Here is a 17860-nt window from a genome sequence, read left to right on the forward strand (position 1 = left end):
TGTTAACCATATCATATTGCTTGCAATAATAAAATTCTAAATAATTTTTCTAATTCAGTGTTTTGTCATATCGCCAAAAGTATCGCTATCATGAAAATACCATGAAATATCGTGATATTATTTTAGAGCCATATCGCCCACCCCTAGTTCCAGTTAAACCTTTCAATAACTGCACACTTTACATTAAAATACAAAAATTGCCAAAAACGTCAACTGAAAACTTTAAAATTGACCTCAACTTGATTGACTCAAGATACGAGTCTTTGTGGAGGAATTTAGTTCCACTCTTCTTTACAGAATTACGGTTTTAATTCAGACACATTGGAGGATTTTCCAGCATAAACGTCTAAAACTGGTTAAGATCATCCACAACATCTCAATCAGACTTTAACTAGACCCTCCAAAACCTTAATTAATTTTTTTCAGACTCTTATTTTTTAACTCAAAAATGTTGGAAATTATCTGGGCATAGTGCGGCATGTCTGGTTTTATTCAAATATGCAGTATATATATATTTTTTTCACCAAAAATAGGCAAATTATATAAGAGATTATTTAGGCAAATTACCCCAAAAGGTAAAATAGCCTTTACGTGTTGCATTTTATCCAGTTTCTTTTTAATTATAGAAGGCTTCAGTCTTCCCTTTTGGTGTAATTTGGGACTTTTATATTCCATTAAACATAACTTTTATCCAGTTTTATTAAAATGTGCATCGAAAAAATACTTTTTTTATTTTTTTGATGAATCAAACCAATGACTGACCATAGACTAATCTAAAACTGGCATAGTCCTCTCTGCTGTAAAAAAAAAATCGAGAATCAAATCGTGACCCTAAAATCAGAAACAAAATTGAATCGAGGATTTAGAGAATCGTGACACCCCTAATTTTGTGGTAGTTTAGGCAATTTTGTCCTTTTTAAATAAACCTCAAAATTGTTAAAAAATATTACCTGGCATAGTGCATTGTGTCTAGTTTAATTTAAATAGGCTAAAAATTCACTTTTTATTTTTCAACAAAATCACCTAATTATAGTTTTAACATCAATTATCAAATTCCATCAAATGTAAGTGAAATATAACGGAAATTACATGTGTGTAGTACAATGTATTCAGCTTTATTCAAATAAATGTAAGGCTATAGTCTTACTGTGTGCTCTATAGCGCAATCTACCCATACAATTCACACAGAGCTCCTTTAATGATTAAATAAAGAATCGGAGAGAAGCTTCATGAAGAATGTTAAAATTTTATTGAACAGATCAAACCATTAGAACAAACCTATACAGTTATGGGTGTGTTTTTTCGTCCACACGCACGGGTTAAGTGCAGAACGCTTTCCTCAGCGTTTTCATTTACAACAAAAATAATAAACAAGAAACGAAGCAAAATTAAAGAAATTACAGTATCAGTAAAAGTGTGATTGTGATCAGAACAGTGACCTGTGTGCACGAGTCCTCCGGAGATCCGGACGCAGCGCTACGCTCTTCTTCTTCACCATCGTAAAACGAGCGTGAAAACACGAACAGCACATCACTACTTCTACTACTCCACCCACTCACACGCGTGTGAACACGCTACAAAAGAACTACAAAAAAAGGATCCGGGTTATTAACACAGTTCAGATCCGGACGCAGCGCTCGGGTTCGGTTTCTGTCGTGTACAGTATATATCAGCATTAACTGCAGGGTGTAGAGAGTGTATATATAGAGAGAGAGAGGCTGGAACCGGTTCTGACGGATTCTGACTGCAGTCTGGCCTGTTCTGACCCAAACAAGGGCTGCGTCTCAAACGGAAGAAAGGCTCCCTACTTAGGCAGGATCCTGAGACGGGAAGATACCAAATCATGTCTAAATCCAAGTTTAATTATCTAAACATATATTTTAAATTTGAGCTGTTCAAAATGAGTATAACAAGTGTAACTATACAGTTAATACAAATATATATTATACATATAGAGGAATTTTAACCTTCACTTTAAAAGATTTTTTTTTTACAATTTATAAATCGTCCTTTTGAATAATTTTTATTTCCTCGTACTATTTATTTTATTTCCTGTTCTAACTTTTTATTTTATTTCTAACATTTACTTTCTTTATAATTTCAGTGTTATTTTTAGCTACTTATTTTTGTTAGTCTCCTATTATTTTTCATTATTCTAATAATGTATCTTTTTATTTGACTGTTTTATATTTTAGCCTGTCCACTTATCCTTAATTAAATCTTAATTGTTTTGTTTATAAAGTTCCTTTTTTGGTTTAACCTGATGAAACAGCTGATTTAAATTAGATTTTTTCAGGCCTTTAAGTTGTAAATGCTTGACTGCATTGGTAATGAGGGTTACCTCAATGTATCCCCCAGCTAAAGTAAAGCTTGTATTTAAATATTTTTTGTTTAAATAAATTAACCAATTTCTAATTATTCCTTTAAATATTTTCATAAAATTATCAGAAATGCCCTTTAAACCTTAATCCTTGGATACTATCAAATGCCCTCCTTATATTTGAGCTAAATGGCTGTTCAGGTGCAGTTTAACCAGATTTATTACCCAGATAATAACAAACGTGCAGTGCACAGATTGCTGTTTAGGAAGCAAGTCAACATTTCTTGCGTTTCAGACGCAGCCAAAGACTAAAACTGCACAATATATTAAGTATCGATCATTTTTACAACCTTTTTATCCTTTTGTGATGCTTTTGTCAGAAGTCTGCAATATACAAATAAGTCCTCTAACCACTCACAACACATTTTACTGACCAATCGCAGCTCCACTCTTGGAGTCTCTCACTTGTTTTATTCTAATATTGGTCCCGGCGTGAGTATAACCTTTCTGAGTATGATTTTCTTTTTTTTTTGAGTATTTGTAGTGATCTGTAGTAACTAGTAGTGTTGTGCAGTATAAGCACTTTTTTGGGCCAAAATCAGGCCAAATGCAGACTTTCAGAACTTCATAGAATTTCGAAGATGCCGTTTTTCTCCTCTAGCAAGGCATCGATTGTTTCTTGATTAATTGGAAAGTGGTCTTCAGCCTCTCTGGAGAATGCTGTACAAACGAAAACGATCGCTCTGTGATTAGTGCAAATGTCTAGTTGTGATCGCTTCACCATAAGTTTCACTATGATGACTCATTCACACAAACCAGTCGCGGTTAGCGTTACGGAAACAAGTGGAAACAATCCCGTTATCATGGAATAAACAGTGCAGCATTTCACACACAGCTTGTTATTGGGTGAACGGTGTGTGAACGTTGAGTGAACGTTGTCGTGGATACAGTGAGATATTGAGAAGAACTCGTATTACACAACGTGGAAATCATCTGGCTCTTGGACGAGAGACACATTTGAGGAACATGGAGGTGAGAACAGGTGGAAACGATGGTAGGTGACCGTGTTGGACTATGCCGTAAACTCTAAGTATCTCCTGAACCCCAGCGAGAGGCATTCTGGGAAACTGTGCACGTTTTGGTCTTTAGTGTGAAATCACTGGATACGAGGGACTATATACAGCTGGACTTGTTTTATACACATATCTATATACACCAGCCAACTGGGACGGAACCTCTAGACATATTTAGCCTAATATAGGCCTGTACGAACGGTACCACACCTGCTGAACTCTTACAACTGGTACACCTGAACCAGGACCACTCTGACCTCCGGCCAAAGTGCGATGGACGTCTCGTTTTCTATTTTTTTTTCTTTGTTTGAGAGAGAGAGAGAGAATCTAGGCTAGAAGACGATGGAAAGATCTGCGAAGAAAGGACTCATCAGGATGAGGCACATCAGGGTTTAATAGGTCGGATAATTTCAATCATTTTAACTGGTTTTCCAATATTTCTTGCCAAGATATCTTTAAACGTTAAATGTTTTATTTTCTGTAAAATGAACCATGAAACCATGAGTTCACGTAGCATCAAATCAGTTCTCATAGCAAACAAACAAACTAACTTACTAACTAACTGACAAAAGTGTGGTAAAAGTGGTAAAAGTGAAAATATTTTCCTGTCGTCTCCAATCAGAGGAGAGCGTCTCGCACATTATTGCATCAGAAGGTGAGGGATTGATGACCAATGAAAAGCGAATAAAGGCTAAAGGCTGTTAAACACCAAACGCACCAAATGCCAAGTTTGTTCTATAGTCCTCGAAGAGAAATACTGCCAGTAGATTAGGACTATAGAGCAGATCTCACTAATGTTCTTGTGGCTGAATGCAATCAGATCCTCACAGCAATGCTGTAGCAAAAACCCTTCTCTGGACAGTAGAGACAGTTGCTCCAACAAAAGCAGGATAGACTGTTTTTAATACCCTTGTTCTTATCTACTATGATCAAATATTGGTTGGTTTAGTGTGTAAAAGCCTTTAGTTAAGGTAACGACAAAAATAAAACTTTTGTAAAAAGATAGACAGATAACAGACGGGTAAGAGATGGATGGAGTGTGGAAATCTTGCAGTCGTTGTTTCCCTTTGGCTGTATCTATCAAACGATGCTACCCCTGAATCAAAAGTGATGCTCATCCTGTTCACTATTTTATACACACACACACACACACACACACACACACACACACACACACACACACACACACACACACACACAGCATCTAAACGGGGCAACTCTCTAAAAAAAAAAAAAACAGCTACAACCACAGTCAGGCCTGAGAGAGAGAAAATGTGAGAGAGAGACGTAAAGAAAGATAGAAGGCAAGAGACAGAATGAGAGATAGAAAGAGAGAAATAGAGGGAAAAAGACAAAGAGAGAGAGAGACAGAACATGAGATATGGAAAGCAAGAGAAAGAGACAGAAAGAGGGATATAAATAAAGGAAATAAATGAGATAGGGAGAGAAAGAAATATAGCGTGTAAGAGAGAGGAAAAGCAAGAGAGATAAAGAAAGACAGAAAGCAGGAGAGACAGAATGTGAGAGAGAGACAGAAAAAAAAGAGAAAGCAAGAGAGAGACACAGGGAGACATAAAGAGAGAGAGATAGGCTATGTTCAGACTGCATCAGATTCTTAATCCAGATCTGTTTAAATTACTGTTCACACTATTTTGTAAGATCTGATCTGATTTGTTAGTTGCATTGTTAGTTGGGTTTCTTGCTGTTTACACTTAATCACAAATTAATCTGGATACAGATCTGGATCTGATAATAATCAGATTTAATCTGGCAGTCTGATTATAGTCTTAGTGATGTCACAGGCCCCAGTCTTCACTAAACACACAGTAAATAACAGCTCATTCTGAGAGCGTCTCTATGAGGGCCAATCAGAGCACACGGGCCGGTCATGTGACAGGAAGAGGAGCTGGGGGAGTGGTCCCTGGGCGATAGTGAAAGTGGAAGTGCTGAGGCAGCTAAGGGGGCGTGGCCACTGGTCCCGAGAAAACGAGGACGAGGAAGTTTATGGTGTGTGTGTGTGTGTGTGTGTGTGTGTGTGTGCGCGCAGCTCTGAGGACGTATTGGATCTTCAATCTGGCCACTTTATTGGAAACCCTAAACTTGAATCTGGCCACTTTATTGGAAACCCTAAACTTGAATCTGGCCACTTTATTGGAAACCCTAACCTTGCACCTGGCCACTTTATTGGAAACCCTAAATTTGAATCTGGCCACTTTATTTGAAACCCTAAACTTGAATCTGGCCACTTTATTGGAAACCCTAAGCTTGCATCTGGCCACTTTATTGGAAACCCTATGCTTGCATCTGGCCACTTTATTAGAAACCCTAGGCTTGAATCTGGCCACTTTATTGGAAACCCTAGGCTTGAATCTGGCCACTTTATTGGAAACCCTAGGCTTGAATCTGGCCACTTTATTGGAAACCCTAGGCTTGAATCTGGCCACTTTATTCGAAACCCTAAACTTGAATCTGGCCACTTTATTGGAAACCCTAGGCTTGAATCTGGCCACTTTATTCGAAACCCTAAACTTGAATCTGGCCACTTTATTGGAAACCGTAAGCTTGCATCTGGCCACTTTATTGGAAACCCTAAGCTTGCATCTGGCCACTTTATTAGAAACCCTAGGCTTGAATCTGGCCACTTTATTGGAAACCCTAGGCTTGAATCTGGCCACTTTATTGGAAACCCTAAGCTTGCATCTGGCCACTTTATTGGAAACCCTAAGCTTGAATCTGGCCACTTTATTGGAAACCCTAACCTTGCATCTGGCCACTTTATTGGAAACCCTAACCTTGCATCTGGCCACTTTATTGGAAACCCTAACCTTGCATCTGGCCACTTTATTGGAAACCCTAAGCCTGAATCTGGCCACTTTATTGGAAACCCTAACCTTGCATCTGGCCACTTTATTGGAAACCCTAACCTTGCATCTGGCCCCTTTATTGGAAACCCTTAGCTTGGAACTGGCATTTAATATTAATCCTCTATTTGTGTTTGTGTGTATGTGTGTGTGTGTGTGTTTAGAGTCTCTCAGACAGACAGAGATTTACAGTAGAGACGGTAAAGAGACAGAGAGAGAGAGAGACGGAGAGAGAGGTGGAGTGAGGGGGCGGGGTCTCTGTGGTGGGCGTGGTGAACAGGTGAGCAGGTGCAGGTGTGTATTCCCTCGTTCTTTCTCTCGTCCGGGTGTGTTAAGGGTCACTGGTGGGCAGAACTGAAAGGCATTTGTCCATTTTGCTGGCGGCTGCTGCCCCCTGCTGGCCATCAGCTGCTCAGGTAGTTGTGCAGCTCCCTGGAGGTGATGCTGAGTACTACACCTGAGTGGTTGCCTGGCAACACAAACACAGAGGACAGGGATCAGAGGTTACATCGCTTCAATCAGTGGAGCTCACCTGAGACAGGTGCAGTATCTAGCGTTAAAGAGGCAGTATCACAGCATTATTAATTAATCATAGTTGTAAAATCACAGATACAGTATATGCACATTTACTTATCGCTACTTCTTAGCTCCTCCCACTGAAACCAGACTGTGTTCTGAATATCCAATCAGAATTGAGTTTATTTACATAAATTACCAGTCAAAAGTTTTAGAACACCCTTATGTCTTTTCCTTTATTTTTAAGCCACTTAAGAGCCACTTAAGCTCTTCAGGTCCAGTGAAAATTTGCAGTAAAGTTTAGTTTTATATTTTTTTGTATTTTAGTATTGTTAAAAAAATCATATATTGTTTAAAAATAAGGGGTGATTTTTAGCAAAAGTTGGTCAACAGCTTACAGTTGGTAAGCAGCAATATAAATAAAATGTACTAAAAAATGTGAATTTCTCCAGAAGCAGCGGGAAGCCCCGCCCACTACTAATTAACATATGTTTACATATGCACGGCCTGAAAATGAAAAAAGGTGGAATGAAAGCTAAATCATTAAATGCTTTTATTTTACCTGTTGTCTCATTTCTGTAGCTTATCACAGCAAAAAAAAAAAAAAAAAAGCTAAGTGCATATTTCATTTTCATTTTATTTTGACAATTATTATGCAGTTCATGAAGAAAAAGCAAAGCCAAAATGAAGTTTGAGGTTTCTTTTTTACTTTAAGCTTTTAATTTCAGATTTGATTGTGGAATACCGGCATGGAAATTAGATGAAAAATGGCTTTTTTAATGTTAAAAGAAAATGGTCACAGATGACCTGTGCTGGAACGTATAATTGGGGATGAAAAAGTGCAAATTAAGTCATTTAATTAGATTTTTTTTTTTTTTTCATATTTTTATACGTGTGGAAAAATACTGCAGATTCAAAAAGATATTTGCACTTTTATTTCAACTGTTTCAATTCAGTATTTTTGCCAAGAAATTTCCGGCAAAAAAAAAAGAAAAAATACTAAAAAGACTAAAATATTAAGTACACCCATTTTTAGCGAGTGGGCGTGTCTAAACCTGTGCAGGTTAAAACTGCTGGTGATTTTACAGTAAGGTGACGTGTTGTACCTCCTCCGTTACCCAGGGTCTGTGAGTCCAGGTCGTCGTCGATAAACTCCTCCCCCTGGATGATGTTCTGCGTGTCGTCGCTGTGATTGACAGGGCTGGTCATTTCCTGTTCCTTCTCGTTGTGCATCTGGGCGTAGACATTGCGGCCCGGCAGCTTTCTGAAACGCAGCCAGGGACGCGTTAGGCCGCCCTCCTCTGGCCTCAGCAAGGAACCATGGCTTTTGTAGTTTTTCCTGTTACGGTTTTGTAGTTCACGTTGCGTTATGTTACATTACGACGCCTCCAGGAGGCTGGAGGTCAGTGTATTTTATATATATGATGGGGGTGTGATCATGCAGCTCTGATCGGAGCTAAAGTACATTCTCTACTGTGGGAGTCGAGCAGAATCTCAGGCAAAATTAATATTAACTCAAAAAACGGAAATATTAACTGATTTATTTGTGAAAGTATAGGTTTTGTATGTGTTTATCATGCAAAACCAAACCCAGACCAGGATCAAAGGAGGATGGGCTGCAAGACCAAAAACACTGCAGAGACATTCAATAAAACACAAATCATTTCATATTTAAAGCGATAGATCGGCCAAAAATCAAATATACAGACTTTACCCACTTTAAATCAGTTTCTTTTATTTTACACTGGAGCTATGATGCTAATGCAGCTACAAAGTAATGGAATTTAATACTCAATATCATGATGCTCACTGTACAGACTGAGTGGAGGTGTTCAGTAATCTCTAAAACACATTTTTATGGGATTTCTAAAACTGCATTACTGTCTATAACCAGGGATAAAAGGGGTTAATTTAAAAATGTAATATGATACTGATTACTCATTACCAGATTAAAAATGTAATCTGATACAGATTACTAATTGTGTTTAAAAATGTAATGTAATACTGATTACCTGTTTAAAAATGTAATCTGATACTGATTATTAATTACCTTTTTAAAAATGTAATCTGATATTGATTACCAATTACATTTTTAAACAGGTAATCTGACACAGATTACTAATTACCTGTTTAAAAATGTAATTTGATACAGATTAATGATTACCTGTTTAAAAATGTAATTTGATACAGATTAATGATTACCTGTTTAAAAATGTAATTTGATACAGATTAATGATTACCTGTTTAAAAATGTAATTTGATATGGATTACTCATTACCTTTTTAAAAATGTAATCTGATACATATTACTAATTACCTGTTTAAAAATGTAATCTGATATTGATTAATGATTATCTGTTTGAAAATGTAATCTGATGTTGATTAATGATTACCTAGTTATGTGATTACCAATTGTAATCACATAACGGTTATTTTTGGACTAATTGTGTTAATATAAACTGTAATATAGTCCTTACTAGTATCACTTTATTTTTAAAATCTAAGTGTAATCTAATTACTTACTTTTTTACTTTATAGGATTAAACGATTATAGTTCATTTTTTTATATCTTCATTAAATAAAGCTGTTAATTTTAGTGATCTGCAGGTGAGCCCTAAATCGCACACGTCTTTGATATCGTAACAACGAGAAAAGTACTAATTCTCTTAATTAATCATGGGTGTGGTTAATTTTGGGCGTAACGTGAAATAAACCAATCAGAGCGTCTCTTGCTCATCATTCTCTTTAAGAGTAGATCAGGTGAGCTCTGTCTTTGGTGGATTGCTATTGTAACGGTGCAGCTACCTGGACGTGTTCAACAAACTCTTCTCAGCAGAGGAAACTGAGCTGCTGGTTGACGCTGTGAAGGAGCTCCAGCAGCTCATTTACGGGAACAGCAATGTTATTTTATTTACTATTCTGTTTATTGTTGATGTAAAAGTTGGCTTTGTGCTGCTGTCTGACTGTTGACTGTTGTCAGGGTATAAATCAGTCAGTGGAGCTCCTGTGTTTTCTGTTTCCAAGATAAAACTCCAGAAATGTACCTGAACACACCTCATTTCCAGAACACCACGCCCATCAGTGTAGATATATTCAGAAGCTCTGCTGATATTTAAAATAGCACTATCGTATCTTTAGTGTGAAATATTGTATCAGGCAGGTCTGGGCTGATTGGCTACAGTTGATTGTTGGCTGAACTATTGCTTTAATGGAGATACACTGCAGAACAGTCTGAGATCTGTGATTAAAGGTGAAGTTCAGGTGGGAATGAGAAACCACAGGCAGAAGAACAGCAGATCAGACTCTGCAACATTTACCTTTTGAACTTGTAGAGGAGGAAGACTCCGGTGGAGAGGAAGGTGACGAAGAGGATCCCGATTAAAGCCCAAACTCCCGGACTCCCGACTCCAGACCCAAAACCTGCAGAGAGAGACATTAAATATCCAATAACAGCTGAGCTTTAGTGGAAGTTTTATACCTAAATCTTGATTATTTCTATTTAAACATTAAATAAAAAAGGTTCCCGTTTGATTAGGAAAGTTACTGACAATCCTCATTCTGATTGTAATAGAAAACATTTTTAAAAAATGTTTTAAATCTGCAACTTTTAAATATAAAGAAATAAAAATAATAAAATTAGCACTTTTCTGTCTAAACTTTTAATTTTAAAAGTAATATTTTTCTAAATGCAAATACAAATCAAACATTTCATGACATCCTAATCTTTCATTTCGGTATGGCTGTCTAGTAATTATAATTAATTTATTTATTACTATTTATTTAATTTTTATTCTGATGTTTTTAAAAAAAAAATTCCTATTTTTTTTAGTTCACAATTATTAATTTTATCATTTCTTATCATTCTTATCATTTTACTTTAATTTAACTATTATATTTTTATTTATTTTCTATTTTATAAATTCTTTCCTTGTAATGTGTCAATTAGTTTTTATTGTCTTTTTTATTTTCTATTTTAATTTATTTTTACATATGTATGTTATTAATCTTTATTAAATGTTGATTTAAAATGATTATATTTTTTCTATTTTGTTCCTTATTATTTTAATTTCTTTTTTTAAATGTTTTCAATGTCTTTTATACTGTATTGTATGAATAAACCCTAAATATTTTCCTGAGGTAAAATAAAGGCTGATTGATTGATTGATTGATTTGTTAATTGATTGATTATGTCTATTTATAAAAGTAAAATCAGTTGTATAATCTGGATTGTAGAATGTTAGTTATTATTAGAGTTTGGTGAGTTGTTTTGGTGAATTCAGATCCTGGTTTAGTAGTGATCTTTAGTCAGACCCAATCCGGATCCTGGTTCATATTCCCTTTCACACCTGATACTTTGTTCAGATCCAAAACTCAACAGTTTAAAAGTCCGGACCAAACAGGGCAGGAGTAAAAACAGCCTACAAATATATCAGCAGCATGCAATAAATAAACACACACACCAGTGATCACTACACACTATAATCCTGCAGAGAAACAGGACTAATCAGTGCTTAACCAGAGCCCAGCTATTTACATAATTACATAATTATATACCAGCAATTACTTTAATATATAAACTATTCATTCTTCAGCATTCACTGTGACTCCATCATTATTTACTAAGATCTATTCAGTATCCACTATGAATTATTTAGTATTCACTATGAATTGTTCAGTATCTAATATTAATTATTCAGCATCTACTATTAACTATTGAGTATTTATTCTGAATTGTTCAGTATGTACTAGGAATTGTTAAATACTTACTATGAATTATTTAGTATCTACTATGAATTGTTCAGTACTTACTATACATTGTTCAACTTATGAATTACTCTGTATTTACTACGAATTGTTCAGTACTTATTATGAAGTATTTAGTATTTACTATTAATTATTATTTAGTACTTGCTACGAATTATCCAGTATTGTATATAAATTGTTCAGTGCGTACTATGAATTATTCAGTATCTAATATAATTTGTTCTGTACTTAGTACTAATTGTTCAGTATTTATCAATTATATGAAATATCCAGGTACCAACATGCAGTATTCAATAATCACTAATAATTATTCAGTATTTACCCTGAATTCTTCAGTGTCCAATATGAATGATTTGGTATGTGCTATGGATTACGTGGTATTCTCTATTAATTATTTAGTGTAGAATATGGATTATTCAGTATACACTATCAATTATTTTAGTTTCTATCAGTATATACTATAAATAATTTAAGTTAGCATCCATTTACACTGTTTACTGGAGTCAGTTAAGCACTGGTACTGCTGAAAGGGTAAAGTCAGCAGTACTGATAAAGTACTGAAATAGAGAGAGCAGTTCAGTCTGAGGAGAGAGAGACACTCTGGAGGACGAGTCAGTGGTTATTAACCCTTAAAACACATCAGTTCACATTAACATCACCTGCTAACATTTACCTTAATATCCTACTTTAACATCGCATACATATTATAAATACAATTATTATGGGTAATGTATAGTAGTGGTAGTGTAGTACTATGGCAGTATGGGTAATGTAGTTCAGTGTTAGTGTAGTACTATGGCAGTATGGGTAATGTAGTGTAGTGTTAGTGTAGTACTATGGCAGTATGGGTAATGTAGTGTTAGTGTAGTACTATAGCAGTATGGGTAATGTAGTGTTAGTGTAGTACTATAGCAGTATGGGTAATGTAGTGTAGTGTTAGTGTAGTACTATAGCAGTATGGGTAATGTAGTGTAGTGTTAGTGTAGTAGTAAGGCAGTATGGGTAATGTAGTGTTAGTGTAGGACTATGACAGTATGGGTAATGTAGTGTTAGTGTAGGACTATGGCAGTATGGGTAATGTAGTGTTAGTGTAGTACTATAGCAGTGTGGGTAATGTAGTGTTAGTGTAGTACTATAGCAGTATGGGTAATGTAGTGTTAGTGTAGTACTATAGCAGTGTGGGTAATGTAGTGTAGTGTTAGTGTAGTACTATAGCAGTATGGGTAATGTAGTGTAGTGTTAGTGTAGTACTATAGCAGTATGGGTAATGTAGTGTTAGTGTAGTACTATAGCAGTGTGGGTAATGTAGTGTAGTGTTAGTGTAGTACTATAGCAGTATGGGTAATGTAGTGTAGTGTTAGTGTAGTAGTAAGGCAGTATGGGTAATGTAGTTCAGTGTTAGTGTAGGACTATGGCAGTATGGGTAATGTAGTGTTAGTGTAGGACTATGGCAGTATGGGTAATGTAGTGTTAGTGTAGTAGTAAGGCAGTATGGGTAATGTAGTGTTAGTGTAGTACTATAGCAGTATGGGTAATGTAGTTCAGTGTTAGTGTAGGACTATGGCAGTATGGGTAATGTAGTTCAGTGTTAGTGTAGGACTATGGCAGTATGGGTAATGTAGTGTTAGTGTAGGACTATGGCAGTATGGGTAATGTAGTGTTAGTGTAGTACTATGGCAGTATGGGTAATGTAGTGTTAGTGTAGGACTATGGCAGTATGGGTAATGTAGTGTTAGTGTAGGACTATGACAGTATGGGTAATGTAGTGTTAGTGTAGGACTATGGCAGTATGGGTAATGTAGTGTTAGTGTAGGACTATGGCAGTATGGGTAATGTAGTGTAGTGTTAGTGTAGGACTATGACAGTATGGGTAATGTAGTGTTAGTGTAGGACTATGGCAGTATGGGTAATGTAGTGTTAGTGTAGGACTATGACAGTATGGGTAATGTAGTGTTAGTGTAGGACTATGGCAGTATGGGTAATGTAGTGTTAGTGTAGTACTATAGCAGTATGGGTAATGTAGTGTAGTGTTAGTGTAGTACTATGGCAGTGTGGGTAATGTAGTGTAGTGTTAGTGTAGTAGTAAGGCAGTATGGGTAATGTAGTGTTAGTGTAGTACTATAGCAGTATGGGTAATGTAGTTCAGTGTTAGTGTAGGACTATGGCAGTATGGGTAATGTAGTGTAGTGTTAGTGTAGGACTATGACAGTATGGGTAATGTAGTGTTAGTGTAGTAGTAAGGCAGTATGGGTAATGTAGTGTTAGTGTAGTACTAAGGCAGTATGGGTAATGTAGTTTGTGTGTATAGAGTGCGTGTAGGCTGGTAAGGTGTGTTATTTATTTACCTGAGTCGGGGTCTGCCAGCGTCACCTGCACTCTCAGCCCCCCCTTCACTATAAAACTCACATTACCCTCTCTCAGAGCCTGCTTTATACTGGATACACGCTGCAGGAGAGAACACACACACACAATTTAATATGATATATAATGAGAAACATACGCTATAACAACTACTAGTAAACAGGTTGAAATGTGATGTGTGTGTGTGTGTAGCAGAGTCTGTGTGTGTGTGTGTAGATTGATACCTTATCTACGAAGGCGTTTCTCTTGGCTGTTACTCCCTCTGGTGGCAGGATGTAGAGCTGCGCTGTAGTTGGGATGCCAGGTTTCACCATGGTGACTAAACAGTCCTGAGGAACTCCTGCAACCTACAGGATAAAATACAGGCTTTTTTTATTTTACATTGCTTAAAGAAGCTTTTATATTCTATTGTTATACATTAATTTCTGAGTGTTTATTACTGATATAGAATAGAAATGAACTCAACAAACAAAATACTGAAATAGCTGTGAAGTAAAGAAAATTAAGCCAAGATATTACATGTTTAGTCTAATGAACCAATTAATATATTAATATTAATAAGTTAGTGTGTTTAAAGACCTTGGCTAGTATTTTGTTGACCACATGGCCCACGTCCTCCCTCCACTCTGGGATGTTCGGGTTGAAGCGGTCCAGGATGGAGCTGAAGCTCAGATGAATCACCTGAAAACGATCTGAAAGAAGAAGAAGAAGAAAATATAATGTTATAAACACAACAGCCAGGATAAAGTACAGCTTCCAAACATGGTGGAGGTAGTTTCATCGTCTACAGTGCCTTGCAAAAGTGTTCGGGCCCCCTTAAACTTTTCAAACTTTTGCCACGTTTCGGGCTTCAAACATAAAGATATGAAATTGTGAAGTGGAACAAACTTTACTGAATATAAAACTTTTTTTTAACTGAAAAGTGGGGTGTGCAATATTATTCAGCTCCTTTACTTTCAGTGCAGCTGAAACTCACTCCAGAAGTTCAGGGAGGATCTCTGAATGATCCAACGTTGATCTAAATGACTGATGATGATAAATAGAATCAAGTCTCTGTGATCAGAGTCTCAGAGTTCTGTTTAAAGCTCAGAGAGCATCAGGAAGACCAAGGAAAAACACACCAGGAAGCTCTGAGATACTGTTGTGGAGAAGTTTAAAGCCGGATTTGGATACAAAAAGATTTCCCCAGCTTTAAACAAACATCTCAAGGAGCACCGTGCAAGAGATCGTACTGAAATGAAAGTAGTATCAGGCCATTGCTAATCTACTAACCAAGACCCGGCCGTCCCTCTACACTTTCAGCTCAAACAAGGAGAAGACTGATCAGAGATGCAGCCAAGAGGCCCATGATCACTCTGGATGAACTGCAGAGATCTACAGCTGAGGTGGGAGACTCTGTCCATAGGACAACAATCAGTCGTACACTGCATAAGTCTGGCCTTTATGGAAGAATAGGCAAAAATAAAACCATTTCTCAAATATATCCATAAAAAGTCACAAGAGACACACCAAACATGTGGAAATATAAACCAAAATCGAACTTTTTGGCCACAATGCAAAACGTTATATTTTGCGTAAAAGAAACACAGCTCATCATCCTGAACACACCCAACATCCTCACTGTCAAACATGGTGGTGGCAGCATCATGGATTGGACCTGCTTTTCTCCAGCAGGGACATGGTTAGGGCAAGATGGTCAAAAAACTGATGGGAAGATGGATGGAGATAAATAAATACAGGCTCATTCTGGAAGAAGAGAACCTGTTGGAGTCTGTAAAAGACCTGAGACTGGGACGGAGATTTACTGTATCTTCCAACAAGACGATGATCCAAAACATAAAGCTGCTAAAATCTACAATGGAACGGTTAATAAATAAACGGATCCAGGTGTTCGAATGGTCAAGTCAAAGTCCAGACCTGAATCTAATAGAGAATCTGTGGAAAGAGATGAAAACTGGTGTTCATCACAAACCAACGCTCCCCATCCAACGCTCCAGCTGTTTTACAAAGAAGAATGGGCAAAAATGTATTAATCTCTTGATGTGCAAAACAGAGATAGAGACAAACTCCAAGAGACTTGCAGCTGTAATCACAGCAAAAGGTGGAGCCACAGAGTATTATTAATGCAAGGGGTTTCATAATATTGCATGGCCCACTTTTAAGTTTTTCATTTCTAAAAAAAAAAAAAAAGAGTTTAAAATATTCAATAAATTTCGTTCCACTTCACGATTGTGTCCCACTTGTTGTTTGTCCTTCACAAAAATGTACAATCACTGAATATACTCACAGCGAGAGCTAGCCAGCTATATCAGCATGAACTCATGCTGCTGACCTTATCCTGTACAACAGAGGGAACTGATAAGTGCCAGTTCCATCATAACTGAAACGTTTGAGGATACTTTCAAATTTCTTGAAATTCCCTTTTCAGATTGACTGACCCTCATTCCGTCAAAGTCATTTTATAATTCTTTATTTAGTTGAGTAGTTGTTTCTTCTCATAATCTGGATTCGAACATTACTCAAATATTCACTATTCACTGCATACCTGTAACTCAACCTCTTCACTACTTTACTTTAACTGATGCTCTCAAACTTTACATTAAGAGACAAGAAATTCAAGTAATTAACTCTTGATGAGTTCAGCACAGCTGTTAACTGAAAGCCTGAATTCCAGGAGACTCTACCTCATAAAACTGACTGAGAAAATCCAGCAGAGATGTGCAAAACTGATCTAAAAATCTAAAATATAAAGCATATTCTGGTTTGTTGAACACTTTTCCATAGTTTGATCAGTACAGAGAGCTCCTGAGGGTTTGTGGGTAGGTTCTGCACCTCTGTAAATAATGGATCGGTCTATATATGGCTGAGGACAAACGTTATGAAACAACCAGCTGACACACTTTAACACCCAGACTCTCAGCAACTCTACACACACTCTAATGTGTGTTTGAGTGTGTGTTAGAGAGTGTGTGTGTGTGTGTGTGGATGAGATCACCTCCAAACACACACACGCACACTCCTTCTCCCAGAAGCATGACCTCACCCTATCCCATCATGCTCTGGTATTCTAGACTGCATGAATATTTAACATCAGTTAGAAGCTGCTGTCTGAGGGCAGAACTGGGGCAGAGCTGCCAAGTTTAGACCCTGTTGGTTCCTCTATGTTGGATATAAGATGATATAAGATTGAGAGGGTTGAGTATAGAGGAGGTTCTACAGGTTCTGTATGGATCCTGCAGCACATTTACCCACAGATGTTGCTGCAGCTGGGCCTGTAGATCCTGTAGCTCTACACTCGTAGGTTGAAGCTGAAGCTGCTGAGTTTCAACAGCTCTATAAATGCTGGATTGGTGGTAAAACACTACCCAAAAGTAGAGCAGTGTGGGAAAGCACTTTTATAAAAGCACTTTTATACCTTATTGTGGTAAAACAAGGGCCCTAATTTAGTGATCTAAAGGCGAGACATCAACTGTGCACCTTGCAGCTTGATTTAGGGTGTGTCAGTGTGTCTTTGCTATCGTAACGGGAAAGGTACACCTTGTGCATCTCGAAACGCAAAGCAAAAGTCATGCACTAATTCTCTTCTCTTAAATAATCATGGGTGTGTTTAATCATGTTTTGGGCGTAACGTGACATTATAAACCAATCAGAGCCTCTCTTTAAGCTCATCATTCTCTTTAAGAGTAGAACCAGGTGAGCTCTGACTTTGGTGGATTGCTATTGTAACGGTGCAGCTACCTGGACGTGTTCAACAAACTCTTCTCAGCAGAGGAAACTGAGCTGCTGGTTGACGCTGTGAAGGAGCTCCAGCAGCTCATTTACGGGAACAGCAATGTTATTTTATTTACTATTCTGTTTATTGTTGATGTAAAAGTTGGGTTTGTGCTGCTGTGTGTTCATGTGTGTGTAATAAGTGGGGGCGTACGCTCGGCTCGGCACAGCGGCTGTGTTACCGAGATAGCGATG

The 17860-nt window shown here is 37.1% G+C and overlaps 1 protein-coding gene across 44 annotated transcripts in view; it reads right to left on the minus strand.

Moving 5' to 3' along the window:
- Positions 1-2837: 2837 nt before the first annotated feature.
- The window catches only part of sorcs2 (sortilin-related VPS10 domain containing receptor 2), a 313031-nt gene continuing 298008 nt past the window's right edge, over positions 2838-17860 (minus strand). For 2 of the 44 annotated variants that reach the window (XM_049482683.1, XM_049482679.1), the window contains 6 exons: positions 14474-14586; positions 14119-14241; positions 13879-13978; positions 10087-10189; positions 7877-8109; positions 6540-6723 (listed from right to left, as the gene is read on the minus strand). In XM_049482683.1, the coding sequence (XP_049338640.1) occupies positions 6659-6723; positions 7877-8109; positions 10087-10189; positions 13879-13978; positions 14119-14241; positions 14474-14586 (737 nt within the window). In that variant the 3' untranslated portion in view covers positions 6540-6658. The other 42 variants (XR_007440393.1, XR_007440383.1, XR_007440363.1 and 39 more) reach the window with 42 other exon arrangements.

The sequence above is a fragment of the Astyanax mexicanus genome, chromosome 8 (genome assembly GCF_023375975.1).
Source record: "Astyanax mexicanus isolate ESR-SI-001 chromosome 8, AstMex3_surface, whole genome shotgun sequence".
Classification (NCBI taxonomy): Eukaryota; Metazoa; Chordata; class Actinopteri; order Characiformes; family Acestrorhamphidae; genus Astyanax; species Astyanax mexicanus.